We start from the raw sequence: 18,084 nt of genomic DNA, 5'->3' as shown, positions 1-18,084 counted from the left end.
ACTCCTATCTGTACAGGAATCCAGGAATATATAGATTCTGTTACCAAGGATGAAGGAGAGAATGGATATTGGGTGGACAACTTGGGAGTCTTAGTCTCACCTAACCATTCTCATTAATCTTGCTTTTGTTTTAGATTTCAGTCTTTAGATGTCAAAAATTGATCCCATTTGCTTACAGTTGAGAGGCAGCCTGTGTGACACTTAAAAGTATATACTCTGTTAAGTCGGATTGTCTGTGTTTCAGCATCAGCTTGGCCCTGTACCAGATGTTTAGCATCAACTCCTCTGCGCCTCCGTTTTCTTTTCTGTAGGAGTGGGGGTAATAATAGTGTATACTTCATAGTGTGCTGTGAGGATTAAGTTAATGTATATACATAATGCTTAGAACAGTGCCTGACAGATATGAAGTGCTGTGTAAATATTTGCCATTGTCATCACAAACCTTCTTGAAGTTTGGTCCCTTTTGTGCTCAGCTGGGTCCTAGGTGCTTTAGGTACATTGTCTCACGTTATACTCAAGACAGCTTTGGCCGTAGGTTCCCATTTCTCAGCTGTGGAAGCAGAGTTTAGTGACTCGCCCAAGGTCACAGAGCCACCACTTGCCACCAGACCATTTCCCTGCTAAGCTTTGTCCCTCAGTGACCTGCACTGTCCAGTATGGCAGCCACTAGCCACCCGTGGCTAGTGAGCACTGGAAATGTCGGTCTGAACTGAGATGTGCTTAAGTGAAGATACATACCCAGTGTCGAAGACCTAGTATGAAAAAAAGCATGTAAAAAATACTCATTTGTAATTTTAAGTTGATTACATATAGAAATAATAATCTCTTAGATCTTTTGAGCTAAAGAAAAGATATTAAAATTAATTTCAATTTTATTTTTCTTTTAATGTGGCTTCTAGAAATGTTTAAATTGTGTATTTGGCTCATGTTACACTCTTATTGGATAGCGGTGCGCTGGACCCAGCTGCCTCTCTCATTTATTTTTATGTGTACATGTTCCCAGAAACGTTGGAGACCGCTGTAAAGGCAAATATGAAATGATCTCAGGGAGTGATGTGGTCACCTCTGCCTCTGCCCACATTTTTTGGGTACAGGGTTACGCAGGGTTCTTTGAATGCAGAATCTTTTAAGCCTCAGCCAAACAGCCCAGGGAAAGGGATGTGTCCTCAGATACTCCAAGAGGATAATTACAAGGGAGAAGGCGCGGCAGGATAGAGAAAGTTTACTTGAGCTTTTTAAATAGTTGTTCATCAAGCCTTTCCTGGGGCCGGCCATTCCGACTGAGACGTTCACCTGCCTCTTATTTGTCCATCTTCCCCCACACCCCCCACCGCCTGGCCTCCGTGGCCCTCTGCCTCTTCCCTCCGCGCCTGTGTCCTCCCCGCCGATAAATCACGGCAGCAACCACCAGCTCCGCTCCAGAGATCTGAGCAAGCCGCGGGGCGTCACCCTCCTGCCGCCTCTGCTGCCACTCTTCCTTTGTCCACTGCTCAGTGACCTCGGCTTTGTGTCAGGGCCTCACACCCCAACAATGGCAGAGGGTCGAAATGGGCTTCTCGACTCCCTTGTCCTGCTGAGGAGTTTTATTTTGTTTAGTGTTGTTTTAAACATCATGACCTTCTTCCTGCTCCAGGCTGGAGAATCTGAAACCATTAGTAACAAAAAAGCAATAAAGTTTAGGGCTCGCTGTAATGTGTCCATTTTGCTTTAGTCTCAACTTGTGGGCTTTGGTGGAGTGAGTTCATAGGAATCATGTAACTAGCTTTTTTTCTCTCCCATTTAATTAAAATTGGGTTTTCAAATCCATGCGGAGTAGTAAAGCCTTATATTTTACCAGGCTTGCAGCATCTCTGGGGCTTGTTAATGGAGATTTGCTATGCAAATTCAGTAACTCATTTTGGCCCTGTCTACAACCATTCTGCCCATTTCCACTGCTCATTTTTCCAAGTAGACTAATTGAGCACTTCAGCGCTGGCCATCCGGACAGCTTGGAGCCACCACTCATGGGCCAGTTTTATTCAAGCAAGTTGTAAATAAAGATACAGCCTAGAATCAATAAGTACGAGGTTAAAATCCCTACACTTTCCGTTATTCACATAGATCATGGACTGCAGCATTTCAAACCAGTAAAGAACGGTGTATTTAAAAGGATGGTGGGTCCTACAATGTCTCAAGCTCCGAGCTCTCCCTCACTGTTCCCCTTATTAAATACAGCACTGCAAGTTTGGATTTTGTGTTCCCAAAGAAATGGAGGTCCCCGTGACTGATGGATCCTGGGGAAGTTGGAGTCACTTTGGAACCTGCTCAAGAACATGCGGAGGGGGCATCAAAACAGCTGTTCGAGAGTGCAACAGACCAGAGTAAGTCCTAGGACCTATCACTGTTGTTCCTGGGATGGGAGGAGTGAGAACTTCCTAGGGGGAGTAATTTAGCTGGAGGCAGGCAAAGAGCTCTTCCTGCGTTAGAGAGCGAGTGGACTTCTAGGGTTGCCTAGACGGATGGTGTCTGAGATCTTTATCCCCACGTGCCTTTCCTCTTTGTGATGATTTTTCTCCCATGATCCTTTATTATTAAAGTTTTGTCTACCAAACAGTAGATACTTCTGTGTTGGTTGGCCTGTTGAACAATTTTGATCATTAGGCATATCTCACCGCCCCCCGAGCTTGAGATAGCACGCCAATAAAATGAACAGATAGATTTTTCACGAGGAAACAAAGAAATTGGACATTTCCATCCAGATGGTCGTTAAATGTACCCTTTCCCGTTAGCTACTGAATTGCTACAAAGGGCACACAGATCCCCCAGGCTGCGTGAGCAGATGCCGAAGGACCTGGAAGCCCGTCAGGAATTACTTTTTGATTCAGTCTAGCTGTTTTACAGGAGATACCTGAAGTCTCCATCCTGACAGTTTGTAGACTGGGAGTGTCCTGCTCTTCGGGATAATTCTCATTAGGTGACCGTGGCTGTTTCTACCAGCCTGACCTTGTTGGGACTTAAACGTTCAAATAATGTTGATGGGTTTTTTTCCCCAGCATCTGTCATGGTAGACATGTGTTTTGGGGGGAGGTTGTTGATGTAAGTAGATTAAAAAATCGCTATCTTTAGGAATAGATCCAATTTTGTGTGGACCTAAGATGTATAAAGCTTAAAGGAATAGGAAAATAATACATGATATTACTGCCATTGAACCTGTCAAGGCTGGGGAGCCCAAGAAATCATCAAAGAACAGGGATAGTTTTTAGATGAATAAACCAACAACCATTTTTAAAAACCAGCTGCTTTGGGATTATGTACAATAATTTCATCCGGAAGTGCTCATTTATTTTTAACAGCCTACGTCAGGGATAGCAGACTGAATTGTATTGAGAAGCAAGCAGGTAAAGTGACGAAGTACGATCGAGTTTTATTGCAGCACAGTGGAGACAAGTGCAGAGCGCTGCTCAGATCTAGCTGATTGTTCGCAAGTAGGAGAAGGGCCTAGTGTTGACAAAGCTTCCAAATTTTTTATGAGAAAAATCTGAATTGTGTGAACCAAAAAGAACATAGCTAAACATGGCAAAACCTACTGGGTTGCAAGCCTTGGTCTAAATAAATACTCTGTAATATGAATCACAGATGATGATCCATTTATTTTCATTTATTCTTGTTCACAGTCCAACGTTTATTTCATGTCCATATAATGTTAGTCTCTATAGAAGACACTAAAGAGCTATAAGGTGTAGACTCTGGTCCATAAAACTAACACTGTAGCTATCAGTGTAAACTAATAAACATTAGATATTCCATAGAATCTACATTTTGTATTCTTTTTTTCTGTAATAGTATAAGTATAGTATATGCTTTCAAAAATTCTGACACAAAACTATATGATACAAAAAATTTCTCTCATCATTATTCTTACCCCCCACCTACTCCACACAAGAAGCAACCAGTGAAAAGCAATTTGATTTGTATCATTTAGGACTTTTAAAAAAGATTGTAGATGTTATATGTATTATATGAAATAAGTATCATATAATATGAAGGTAATACTATATAGTGTTCCACAAGTTTCTAAAATCAATTATATGTCCTAGCTTCTTGTATTGCTGACATTTTAAAATAAAACATTTTAAGCTAATAGCAAATATGATGAATTTTTTGAAAATTAAAAACGACATGGGGGGCCGGCCCGGTGGCGCAAGCGGTTAAGTGCGCGCGCTCCGCTGCGGCGGCCCGGGGTTCGCTGGTTCGGATCCCGGGCGCGCACCGACGCACTGCTTGGTAAGCCATGCTGTGGCGGCGTCCCATATAAAGTGGAGGAAGATGGGCACAGGTGTTAGCCCAGGGCTGTCTTCCTCAGCAAAAAAAAGAGGAGGATTGGCGATGTTAGCTCAGGGCTGATCTCCTCACAAAAAAAAAAAAAAAAAAAAAAAAAAAAAACGACATGGTAGCTACGTTGAGCCAAATTATTACTCTTATAATAAGAAGCAGTTGTTATCATGAGGGTATGGGTATTGCAAACAATGGGCACTTTTGAAATTTTGACTCAAGGATAGTCCATTCAAAAGAAGTGTTTGGTCTTTTTTTTTTTTTTAAGTCTTAGAGCAATTCTAGAAGTAATATGTAAAGTGGAGAGAGAGAAATCACTCCATAATGGGAATGGGCCAGACAAAGGAGATTACCCTGTGTAAAGATCTCAGCGGGAGAAGATCTTGAGCTTCAAAGTGCAACAGAGGCCCTCTCATGTAGAAGTTAGGAACCTATCATTAAAGACTTGGAGCAGAGGTCCTCGTCCTTGCTGTTTGCTGTGGGAGGTTTTAGAATAATACAGTCCACCTAGCTGAGTGTCCGCACTGACAGCATTGCACTAAGACTCCTCCAGGTTATTTGCACTTTGGGATGTCCCTGTGAATTGAGGAAGGAGTCTGCCTCTGAAAACTGAGGTTACAGTGGCACTGGGGAAGTCAACTGGACGAGAGGAAGGGACACAGAAAAGGGAAAATCAGATCCACAGCTCAGTATAAAAGCTTGTTCAGAGAAATGCGCAGACAGGTGGTTCATCATGTACAGTGTGGAAGTGGTTGCTGTCCTGATCCTCAAGAAGTTTGAGGGGAACGTTCCTCCCCTTTGCTGGCAACATGCCTTTGCTCAGTTTGAGGAGCCCTTTGAATATAATGCAGAGCTCCGTTTGTAGAATCCCAGGTATGTCTCTATTAAGAAACTGGATTGTTTTCAGTTTTTCATTGTATTCATGTGATTCAAGGTTGTATTTATTTAGCATCGAAACACTTTATGCTATATTTTTAGGTTTTTTTCCTTGAAAGCATAAAAGCTGAAAAAGAGAAGTAGCCTTGCCATACACCTGGGATTCCGCTGTACTCGATGAGCAAGCTGTAGAAACCACATGCTTTCTAAATCTGGTCAAAAAAATTTTTGGTTTCAGCTGGTGTATAGTGCTACAGGTTTGCCATCATGAGAATGGGGCCCTCGTATTTTGTCTTTAAATGCTTTGTGTATTTTTTTAATCCCATTTTTGACCCATGCCTTGCAGGTAAGATGGGCATACATTCTGGATCGCAAGGAAAGTTCCAGTTCGCATCTTTTGTCCTGGAGAAGTTACTAATAGTTCTCCTTCTTATTCACAAAGTGTCTTGGATTGGAAAATTAATTATATGATCACTTGATCAATAAAAAACATGTACTAGAGTAAAATTTAAAATCAGAACCACCAAAAACGTAACTTAGAATACCTAAATAAGACCAAGCATTGGCACTAGAAGTTGCATCATCAGGCCACTGGGCCCTGCACTTGCTATTTTGTGTGCTAAATGTGGCCCTGAGCTTCCTGGTGACTGGAACAACATGGTTTATAGAATTGTTACAATCCATCAAAGTAAAAGTCACGCCAGTTCTTTAGGAAAGACAAAGCATTTCCCTCTTCTAGTGCTTCTATTTTGCTTTTAAATTAGGAGATAGGTTAAATTGAAAAATAATAAACTCATAGATATGAGAAAAAGACAAGATTGTGAACTGAATATTTCCTGCTTAGACTTTCCTATAGCAACTGGTTATGAAATCTTACATAAAAGAGGATAGAAATGCGCCTATTTCATCTAAGAAAACTAATCTCTCATTTGATTGTCAAGAATTGCAACAGAGTTTTTTTGAGGCACTGAGTTGGATGAACTTATTTCAAAATGTCAAGAATTGATTACTGTGGGCGAGCCATGAACTAATGAATGAATAAAGATATCCAGTCCCATAGCCCACCCCATTTGGAAGGATCATTGATCATTGCTAATAAGCTCCCTGGCCCATCCCATCTAATCCTTGAATAGCCTTTCAGCATCCTCTGCAATTGGTCATTAGACTTCTTCTTAATACCCCCTAAGCATAGGAAACACACTACCTTCTGGGGCTGCCTGTTGTGTCATTAGAAATTTCTTCTTTGAGCTAACCCTGAACTGCCGGCCCTAATTCATTGTAAGTAAACATGGAAGTTGAGATTTCTGTTCAAACCCATTTGCAGACCAAAGTTTAACTTTCCTTGAGGGTAGAATGCACCTGTAATGATCTTTGCAAAAATTCCTTCATAGCTTTGGCCATGCAGCATCATGAATTTTCTTTGTAGGTATTAATAGGAATGGTTGTGTGATATGTGCTTGAAAGATAGAGTCAACTTGGCTGTGCTGAATATACTTACTTTCACAGTAATTAATCTAGCAATTTCCATAAGTCCTTTCCATCCCTTTGACGTGCAATGTGTTAAAACGATCTTAATAGTTGGAAAATGTGGTTAATATTGTTTTTTAAAGCCACATTTCCTATAATTTTCAGTATGTGCTTACATGGAAAAAATACTCCTATCCAGCTAAATTATTAAATTACAACATGAATTTTTTCCATGCTGAAAGGTAAGTTAGTTGGCTAAAGCCTTCCCCGTTACACAGTACATGCAAATCAGGCAGAGATTGCATTGTCTAAGATATAAGAAAAGCCACATATTTCAAAAGGGCAAATTTATATTTATGAATAAAATATAATCTGCCTTTACATAAAAAGTAAACTAAGTCACAGAAGAAGTTTTGATGTGGAAAGAGTCCTGACTCCAGAGAGGCAGCATGAGAGAGAGGCCAGATCGTGAGCTTTGGGACAGCGACCTGGTTGGTGTCTCAGCCAGCTCTTCTCACGTAGTGGGCATGTGACCTTGCCAGGTTACTTAACATTTCTGAACCCAGCTCAAACAAGGGTTCAGAAACAAGGAGGCCACTACCTACCCCACAGCATGGCCGTGCACAGTCACAGAAAGTGGCATGGTGCCTTGTGCACAAGAATAGCTCAGGGGTCAGCAAACTTTTACTACGAAGGAATATTTTTCTGTAAAGGAATATTTTTCCATAAAATGTTCTGTAAATATTTTAGACTTTGCGGATCATGGGATCTCTGTCTTAACTATTCAAACTTGCTGTTATAGTGAGAAACATACATAGAGGATATGTAAAGAATGAGTGTGGCTATGTGCCACTAAAACTTTCTTTATGGACACTGAGATTTGAATTTCATATACTTGTTATGTGTCTTGAAATATTTTTTTTATTTTTTCTTAATTATTTTAAAATGCATAAACTCTTCTTATCCCACTGGCCATGTAAAAACAGGAAGTAGGTAGGATTTGGCCCTCGAGCTGTAGTTTGAGGACCCTTGTGATAGCTAAACATTTGCTGAGTGGCAGGCCTTGTTCACTGGGTGTATTAACCCAGTTAACCCTCACTCAGCCCTGTGAGGTAGATATTAGCATCGTCTCCCTTTTACAGATAGGGACCCTTAGGTTTAGAGAGATTAAGCAACTTGCCTAAGATTGCACCATTATTAAGAGGCAAGGTTGCACCATTATTAAGAGGCAAGGCTGGGATTCAAACCCTCTATTTCCTCCATATCTGAAACCTTCAGCAATATTCCCTGTCATATAGAGTGTTTTCTTTGTGTTGTTAATAAAAATATTATTTATAAAAATAAATCACTAAATCCGATTTGCCATTTGATAGTGGTCAAAGGAAGCAAAGGTGGGAACTTTTGCCATCCTAAGGGGAGCCACCTACAAGGATTAACTCTCTGCAGCCCAAAGAGCTGCTGCATTTGATCAATTTCAAGAGTCAGTTAAGACTCGTTGTATAAGAGAACTGAAAGAAAAAAAATCAACTTTTAAAAGATTTTATTTTCAAAGGAAAAGAAATATGATTTAGGCAATAAATAAATGATCGATCCACCATAATTAGGACATTTAAAAAGATTCCATAAAGATCAATTTGAGGAAGAATTGAAAGGGTCTTCCTTGTAGCACCCTTAAAATAGATTTTACCTGAACAGCCCCATGGGGCTGATCTATTATTCATGTGTAATCTGTGATATTTTATGCATGAGACTAGGGTGCCTTGGTACTGAGAGAAGAACTTCGTGTCTGGGAAACCAAGACTGTATCTCTAAATGGCACCAAAAAAGAAAAAGAAAAGATTCTGGACCATTGCTCCTGGATAATGTAGCAGAAAGAGCATGGAGAAAGAACCTGGGAAGCTTGAATTCCAGTCTTGTCTCTACTCTTTTATTAGCTCTGTGACCTTGGGCAAAGTACTTAACTTCTCTGAACCTTCTGTTCTTTGGTATGAAAGTACCTCATCTGCCCTACCTTTGGGCAAGATATGAGTGAGTTTTGGCGAGTCAAGTGCACAGTGCAGATATAAAGCATATGAGTTTACTTGTGTTTAATGGGGAAACAGTCAGACGTGGATACTGCCGTGTTATGTGCCATTTTGCATCCCTAGATGCAGTCTTCTTCAAAATAAATAACAATAAATATTTATTAGTCTCCTTGCTGAGCTCCTCGTTTATAACAAGCCTTTCCGGTGCACAGTTTCATCTCTGTTTTACATGTGCAGGACAGAGCTCAGAGAGGCCAGATAGCTCACACAAAGCTGCCCAGCTTGTAACTGCAAAGCCCATCCTCTTACCTTACTCTACAAATCTTTGATCGAGGGAGCGTGTTTATAACAGTATCAGCACCAGAGAGCTGTTTCTGAGACTTGGGCACTCTGCGGGAGCGTTGAGTCTTGCCTCACAATGCAGACCACATCGTAGCTCAGGTTTGGTACCCAGAACAAACTGCTGAATCAGTAGTACTGACATGTAATATTGGTAGTGCTGACACATAATATTATAGTAGCTAACGTTCTTGGGCATCTACTGTGCGCGCTCACTTTAGAGAAGGGGAGAATTGAAGCTCTGGGAGGCTAAGAACTTTGACTAAGGTCACACAGTGAGGATAAGGCCAAGATTGGCACCCACATCCAACTCCAGTGCCTTTCCTGCTCTGCTAGACTGCCTCTCATTCTGTATCTTAAGAGGACAGATATATTTCCCATTTCCCCTGGCACTGGTTTTAACAAAACAAAACAAAAAAACACTTCTTATGGAGATTCATTCTAAAGAAGAAAGATGGAAACCTTTCTTGAATTTTTAGAGGTGTCCTGGGTAGCTGTGAAATCGGAGCTGCCCTAGCCCTGGGTGGGTGAGCCCAGCTTCCTATGACTCTGTGATCTTCCCGTTTCCATGATGAATTTGGCGAGCTGTTGACTGCCGGGAGATGTGATGTATAATTTACTCTCTGGGCCACATCTGGAAAATACATGTACAGAGTTGCATGCTGAGATTAAATTTGCACTGTGATGCTTTGCAAGGCATACTCCATACTCTTGTCACACAAAAGTTAATGAAACCAGTATGCTCTCTGCTGCTTCTGCTATTAAGTTAGTCAAAATATGGGTGTATTCCCTTTATTCCATCTTATTTGTAAAACAAAAACAAAAACACTGGTTGGGGTGGGCGAGGAGGAATAGAGTGAACGGAAGTGGAAAGGCACAAGTTTTAGCATGGTCTTCCATGAGAATATGTGGTACAGAAGGAAAACAGGGAGCATTACAACTATCATCTGAACCTTTCACCTTCTACATTTTTAAAATTAAAGGACTATGAATGTTCAGAAGAAAGAGGACAGAAAATGGCCTAATAGATCCCAGGCTTTGTGTTTCAAACTTTAAGTTAACATGCTCTAACATTTTATCCTCAGAACAGCCTTACCTATCTAGCGCTTTCCCATTTTACAGAGGGAGGGACTGAGGCTTGCAGAGGTTAAATGACTTGCCCAAGGTTATATACTTAATAACGTTGAAGGCAGAATGCAAACCCAGATTTCAGAGCCCTTGCCCAGTCTACTGTCATTGGCAACTTCAGATTTGCTTCCCCAGAAGACAGGAAGCCACCGATGAGAGAGTGATGGGGGAGAAATACATTATAATACAGTGCGTGTCTTCTTTACCTTTTCTCAGGCCAAAAAACGGTGGAAAGTACTGTGTAGGGCGGAGAATGAAATTTAAATCCTGCAACACAGAGCCATGTCTCAAGCAGAAGCGAGACTTCCGAGACGAACAGTGTGCTCACTTTGACGGGAAGCATTTTAACATCAACGGTCTGCTTCCAAATGTGCGCTGGGTTCCCAAGTACAGTGGAAGTAAGTGCATCCGGGGAAGGTGCCACGGTTGGCAGGCTGGCACGGGGTCCAGGCACGAAGGTCACCTTGCATTGTGTTTCTCCTCTCTAGTTTTGATGAAGGACCGGTGCAAGTTGTTCTGCAGGGTGGCAGGGAACACAGCCTACTATCAGCTCCGAGACAGGGTAGTAGATGGAACTCCGTGTGGCCAGGACACCAACGATATCTGTGTCCAAGGCCTTTGCCGGGTAAGTCCCAGGTGGCATTCTCATCACTGTGTTGTCTTGCTGCCGAGCTGCGGTTTGTGGCTTCCTTGATAAAAAACCAGCTGCTAATATCTGTGCACTATTTCCAGGGCAGTGATTCTCAAAGTGTGGTCCCCAGACCAGCATCAGCATCACCTGATTCTGATGCATGCAGAGTTGGAGAACTACTGCCCTAGATTTTTCTTGACATTCTCAGCATCTGTGAGGATCTGCATAAAACCTCCCCATAAAGATTTATTACAATAATTTACACACACACACACACACACACACACACACACACACATACACATACTACTTTACTGTAACCTCAGTGCTTAAGGTTAAACCCAGATACTTCCTTACAACAAGTTTTCTAGATTGAATAGCTCTGCTCCAGAAAGATGTCATAAGGAAGAGCTGGCCTCACTCACATTTCTCTTTCTGATTTTAAGCACGATAGCTTCTACCTGAGCCATACCTGTTAATTATTCTTGGAAGGGAATCAAGAAACTTCTGGCAGATGGTAAAGCATCAGAGCAATGATTTCTCCAGGGCTTGATACCATTTCACTGTTGTCACCAGTCAGAAATCATTCCTAACACAGCCAGGCTGTGAGATGATACATGTGTTTCTTGCACGTGGTCTGAGGCAAATTGGAGTTCCTAGTTGGTAGGATTTGATTGAAAGAGCCCCTGAGAGCTTCGCCCACTTCCTGACTTGCAGCTACAGAGCAGATTTCCTTGTCAGTCCGTTCTGGAGCAACACATTGACTTTTCTCCTCAAAGACTAGTTCATACAAAGGAACAGAATGGATGAGAATGGAATGTGAACTCTGTGCTCCTGGTCTTCTGGTCATTGCTGGTGTCCTTCTCAGACCTCAGTCTGCACTGCTGTACTGGATTAACGTGAGGAAATTCAATGGGTCACTTGGAGCCTAAGGCCTCCAATTAGCGGCCTGCAGTCATGCTTTGTCCTCTTTTTGTAGCCAATATTTAAACATAGTGGATTTCATGTAAAATCAAGTTTTCCAGCTTCTCTTGAAAAATTGGGAAATGTCAACACTGGGCTGCTGTTTCTGCATGACAGCAGTAGCCTGGAGTGGACAGCAGCTGCTCCCTGAAGATAGAGCATGAGCTCTTTAATTGGATACAGTCCTCACCATTCCTTTTTTTTTTTTTATTCCTGAGTGATTTTTTTTCGTTTACTCCACTTATCATAGACTAGTGCTTCTCAAACTTTAATCTGTAGATGAAGCACCTAAAGATCTTGTTAACATGCCAGAAAATCTACTCTGAGTCAGTAGATGTGGGTGGGGCCTGAGATTCTGCATCCTAATCGCATCAGGGATACCCAGGGATACTGATTCAAGGACCACATTTTCCATAGCAAAGTTATAGACAATTTGAGTTCTTAACTCTTGCAAGTTTAAAGAGACTTAACTTTCTTATCATTTTGAATGCACATCATTCCAAGAAATACATTACTTGCCGTTTTATAGTCTCCATAATGCTTACCATTTATTTCAAATGTTTTCTTTTTTAAAGCAAGCTGGATGCGATCATGTTTTGAACTCAAAAGCCAGGAGAGATAAATGTGGGGTTTGCGGTGGTGATAATTCTTCGTGCAAGACAGTGGCTGGAACATTTAATACAGTCCATTATGGTAAGAATTTGTTCCTAAGAACCCTGAGAAGGAACATGGTCAAAGTGTAAAAATTGTTAGCCACATGTAATACGTAAAAGTATTGATGTAGAGTGTAAAATCAGTCTTGTACATTACCCATCTGGCTATAAGGCCCCTAATAGTGAGAATTATATTATATTCCTTTGTTGCCGCCTTTTTATTCCATGCTTAGAGAAAGTGAAAACCATGCTGTGGAATACTGAATTTCTGCTAAATTCTTTTCAGGTTACAATACTGTGGTCCGAATTCCAGCTGGTGCTACCAATATTGATGTGCGGCAGCACAGTTTCTCAGGGAAATCAGAGGATGATAACTACTTAGGTGAGATGGGGTGTCCCCTGCCATTTGCAGGAACTGTGCTTCTCTGGAGCAGTTGGCAGATGCTACTTTCTTGCCCCTATCACATGTGGAGAGCTTTGAGATGTCATGTATTTTCATTGAAGAAGTTGATCTTGAAATTCATTATTTTATTTCTCCCTCATTCATACACCCTCAGAGTATTGATTTAAGAATCATGTAGTTATACTAGTCAATATCAGGGGATTTACTCCAGATCATAGGAAATAAAAAGGCCCTAAATCAAATTTTGAAGGTATTTACCTTTAAGTGCAGCATAAAATCACTGCTTTCTTTTAAAAAAAAAAATCTGTCCTGTGGGTACCTGACTTGCAAATGCTTTATTAGAGATATATTTGATTTAATTTTTATGTTATCAACTCTAACCAATAGCAGACCACTGGTGGACTTATTCAGTATTTCATTATGCCTGGTCATTCCACAAGGGTCTATAGTGGCAATATTTTTCTCATGTCGTTACTATAGTGGCCCAGACATTACTAGAATGTTAGTAGACATTTGAATTAGAATGTTTATAGACCCTGCCAACATTAGTAGAATGATGCCTCATGGATTCTTCATCCTTCTCTCACCATGTCCAGGCACACGATTAATTCAGATCTATTCCTTGTATTTAAACTACAACACAGCAGCAACCTTGTGTTCATTTTCAACAGTTTACTCAGCTCAGTCCTACTTCAATTTATTATTCTGTAGACTGCCATAAGTGATTATGAAATTTGCCCAACCGTTTTTAATTAGAAGGACATAGGGAGTGGGGTCATGACTGAAAGGGGCTCAGCTGGTCGCCTTGCACAACCAGACTTCTCTCAGCAGTGAAAAGCGCATGGCTTGCACTCAGATCTAGAAGAAATCAGGACAGTCTTGCTGGGCAGTCAATTATTAAAAGAAATGAATCTACTTTGTCTCTTACAATGTCCAGACAGGAACTCTATTGATCCATCTGAATACAGCCTCTAAGGAGGCTTACTCCAAACTTGGACGTATTGAGCTAGCAAATAAGTATTTATTGAATCAAATTAGAACCTGTATCTATATTTTGGGATGTCTATGTGAAATCCTTTCTAGGTAGATGATGATCCTTTAGCCAAGCATGCTAATCAAGTATAATATTTACTCATGACTCCATTATAGCATTTTCTGCAGTATATCATCATTCATTCATTCACTTATTTAATATGTGCCAGGCACTGTTCTGGGCACAATAAGCAAAACATAACAAAAAAATAAAAATAAACAAAAAATCGCTATCTTCTTGGAACTTACTTTTTAGTGGGAGTAGATAGATAATAACTTAATCGATAAGCAAACTACACACCATTAGAAGGTGATAAGTGCTGTTACAAAATAGAGCAACATAAGGGAAATTGGGACCCCCAAGGGTGGGCTGGGAACAGTGGAGCTAAGTGTTTGAAGTGAAGCAAGTGATAACAAATACCCGGGAGAAGAACATTCCACGTAGAGGGAACAGCCAGTGCAAAATGCTTGAAGAAGGAGCATGTCTGGACTGTTCCAAGAATAGAGGGAGGCCAGTGTGGCTGGAGCTGCCTAAGCACAGAGGAGAGTCCTGTGAGGTTAAATAGGTGTCAGGACTAGATTGCAGGGGGTCATCTAACCAGTGAAAGGACTTGTACTCTGAGAGACATGGGGAACTACTGAAGTGTTGAGCCAATCTAATCTAATCATGTTTATATTTTCAAAGGACCACTCTGGCTGTTATGTTGAGAATAGATGGTGGGTTAAGGGTACAGGGTAGAAGCAGGAAGACTGGTTAGGAAGTTATTGCAATAATCCAAGAGAGAGATGCTGGTGGCTTGGCCTCAAGTGAGAGCAGTGGATGTGGTGGTATGTGGTCAAATTCTGGATTTCTTTGAAGGTGGAAGCATCATGATTTGTTGATGGATTGCATATGGTGTGTGAGAGAAAGAGAGGAGTCAAAGGTGACTCCAAGGTTTTGACCTGAGCAACTGAAAGGATGAAGTTTCCGTCAACTGAGATGAGATGACTCTTTTCTTACTTATCCAAATGACCACTAGTTCAGAGGCTGTCTTCTTATCTTTAGCTCCTGACATAAAGCCTATACACATATGGGCTAAGTAAATGAAAGCTGAATTGTTGAACAACCATTGCTCATGCTGTCTTTACTGAGGACCTACTGTGTGCATAATGGGGGATGGGATTACCATGGAAATATACAGAATCATCCCTTCTTTTAAAGACCATAAAGTCTTACTTGGAATCAGTTACTCAGTGGGTGCATCAGCCTTTTCCTACTCTAAATATCCAAGTAAGTGGTGACTTTGTAGTATAATTAACAAAGTTGAAAAGAGGGGACTCTTTTCAAATTATTTTTTGGGAATCCCACATTTCTCGTTCCACCACTGTGCAAAATGAGTCAAGCCTTTTCCTTCATGTGCTGGGTTATAAATTTGAGCCTGTGACTGCTGTGGCCTTACTACTTCCTAAGTAAATCCAGCGGCATTGCACACAACCTGCTTGATTAATGAATTTCCTGAGAGCCGAAAGCCATGTTGAGCCATTCTTCTCCTTGAAAAGGAGAAGGATTCTCCACTAATTTTCTCCTTTTTGGAAAAATAATCTTCCAAGTAGTGGCTTCGGTTCAATTCAACATCATCAGCCAAGATCAGGTGCCTGAACTGGGGAGGGCCTCCTGATAACCTTTTAGTCCTCACTGGAGGTTTCTTAATCTCCTTGTAAAGAACGAAAGCAAAATTAAAGAAGATTTGTCATCTGGGACAGGCAGTCTGAGGCAGTCATGGCTTCTCAATGGAATCTTATGGTACAAGTCACCTGTTGGCAAAAGAACATCTCTCTGGAAGCACATGAAAAGTGTGCAAGCATAGATGGCAAGTCACAGTTCACTGAGTGAACGTCGAGACCTCAGAGCCTTTGGACCTTACAGTGGTTTCTTAACAAGTTGGGAAGAATATGATGTTGTCATCAAATCTGGCATGTGTAAATGTTTACTCTTGGCTTGAAGGAACGTGCAGCAAATACTCTAAGAAGGTTTTAAAACCCACAGTTGAGTCTTGCTTGAGCCCAATCACAGCTGTTCCGTTGCTAAGCAATCTTCATCCTTATCCCTCATGTTTTTTTTAAAGGTCAGTGAAGCCATACTCTTTCCGCATGTCTTGGTGAGGGAGCAATTTCCAGGAGAGAGGGTCTTTGTAGCAACCCCACTCTGATGGGTGAAATGGGAGAGAAACCAACCCAGGAAATTAGCTCCCTAATCGCGTTAGTGGGAGGTTGGGCAGTAGACTGTTGTTTTCAGGAAACTATTTGTTTCACAAAGTACCGAAGCAGAAAGTCTTCCTGTCAAAGGTCGTCCTTTCACACAGACCCCTCCCTCCTGTTGGGTTAAAGCCAAGATGTACCCAGTGCCATCATGTTCATGTTTCTTTAGGAGAAAAGGGAGCCATTTCTGTGATACTTATTTGTCTCCAGTACACTTAGCCCTTGATTAATTGTGGCAATGGGAGGACAGGAATCGATTCAGTTCAAGATAAAGCAGGAACTTCATTTCATCTGATGACTCCTATCTCATTCCCTGCTCACCATCTACCAGGATAGGGAGCATGCAGTGAGGGGTGAAATGGCTGAGTCAGCATAAGCATGAGAGGAAGCCTGGAGACATTAGAAGGAGCCCCAGAATTAACCTAGAATAAATGATTGCTCTTTGAATACAAATAAAACTGGATCGGTGTTTAATTTACAGAGATGGCCTTGTGACATCTCATTTCCCCTCGTTACGTGAAACATCAGCTGGGTAGCTAGCATGCGACTTCACTTGAAAGAACTGGGTGATTTTGTTGGCGGCACATCCTGCCATCACCATGTAAGTGACCCACATCAGGAGGCAGCCTCAGGAGGCCTGAGGTGCCACGGAAACAATCTCGTCTCCAGTCAGTGACCCATTGAAACTCCTGCATCTTGCATGGCTGGTGGCTCTCCCGCTGCAGGAGCTGCAGGGGAGACGAGGTTGTCAGAGGCTGACACTGGCAGGGAAACAGTTATTTGGCTGGAGGCACTCTGTTCTCCTTGTCATGAATGTCAGGGTCAATCAGTCACTCATTCTTTCAACATCATTTGATTGAGCACCTACTATGGGCTGGGATCTTTCTAGGGCTTATGAAAGTGCATTTTTAAACGGTCACTTTACTACAGGGGCTCATGCTGTCTAGCAAAACAAACAACTTCAGTTTTTAAAAATCTGTAGCTAAACATATTTGGTTTCTATTTGAACATACGAGAAAGATTGCATGAATTCATTCACTCATTTTACAGACGTTTGTTGACTTCCTTCTTGGAAAACTTTAGTGTTTAACAGGCTTTGGAGACAGACTTCTGTGATTAGAAGTTACCTCGCCAAGTTACTTGGGAAAGTATTTTAATAATATTTAAGTCTTGCTTTTCTCATCCGTACATTAGGCATCTATAAAGGAGACAATGTGTATGAAGGCATTATGATCTGCCAGGAATGAAAGCCTGTATGTACTGTCGTGTTTAGTGTTCATAACAATCCTGTGAAAAACCCATTATACAGAGGAAGAAACTGAGGCTTAGAGAGGTTAAGTAACTTACCCAAGCTCACACAAACAGAAAGGGGAAAGAATTGGAATCCTTATTGGTCTGACTTCAGACCCTATACCCTTAACCACTTTTCTTTACTGCCTCTATGTAGAAAAATGTGTGACTGACCTAGGGATATATATGACTAGAAATTGAGGTTTATTGGTGGGAGTGAATGGTGAGACTGGAAAGACAGGGTCAGGATAAGATTTGTAAAGATACAGGAAGGTTATGCTAAGGAGTTTGAACTACGCCATGGGGCCGGCCCCAGAACTAAACTCTGTAACATTGCAGGGTTTGTTACCTTTTTAAAAGCGTTTTCCCTGTGTCACCATATTCTTGCCCACCATTTCAAATGAAGGCATCTTATTCTTTCCTCGGGGCCAAATGGGACTTCCATGGGTGGGAATTCTGGTGAGTGAAGCAGTGGATTAGGGACAGAATTCAATGCAGTTAATTCTTGATCCTGCAAAGGGTAGTCCTTGCATCAGGACAGTGTCCAACTGAGTGAACTCTGTAAAGTCCCCATATCCAAGAAAACAAGGACCCTACTGAGCCACAAAGAACTTTCAGAGCTTCATCTCGGCCCTCCTTAATCTCCGCATAAGGGTATGATGCTTGCTTTCCCTAAGTCCTCTAGACCTCTTCTACATACACATTGCTTCTGGCCTGCATGGTAGAAGA

The 18,084-nt window shown here is 41.5% G+C and overlaps 1 protein-coding gene across 2 annotated transcripts in view; it reads left to right on the top strand.

Moving 5' to 3' along the window:
- The window catches only part of ADAMTS9 (ADAM metallopeptidase with thrombospondin type 1 motif 9), a 164,425-nt gene that overhangs the window by 44,060 nt on the left and 102,281 nt on the right, over positions 1–18,084 (top strand). For both annotated transcript variants that reach the window (XM_058562485.1, XM_058562478.1), the window contains exons 12-16: positions 2,215–2,360; positions 10,362–10,543; positions 10,634–10,770; positions 12,315–12,432; positions 12,679–12,774. In XM_058562485.1, coding sequence (XP_058418468.1) covers positions 2,215–2,360; positions 10,362–10,543; positions 10,634–10,770; positions 12,315–12,432; positions 12,679–12,774 — 679 coding nt within the window. The remainder of the gene's footprint in view (positions 1–2,214; positions 2,361–10,361; positions 10,544–10,633; positions 10,771–12,314; positions 12,433–12,678; positions 12,775–18,084) is intronic.

Source organism: Diceros bicornis, chromosome 2 (genome assembly GCF_020826845.1).
Source record: "Diceros bicornis minor isolate mBicDic1 chromosome 2, mDicBic1.mat.cur, whole genome shotgun sequence".
Classification (NCBI taxonomy): domain Eukaryota; kingdom Metazoa; phylum Chordata; class Mammalia; order Perissodactyla; family Rhinocerotidae; genus Diceros; species Diceros bicornis.
Note: the sequence above shows the minus strand (reverse complement) of the source record. Positions and strands in the feature narration are given on the sequence as shown.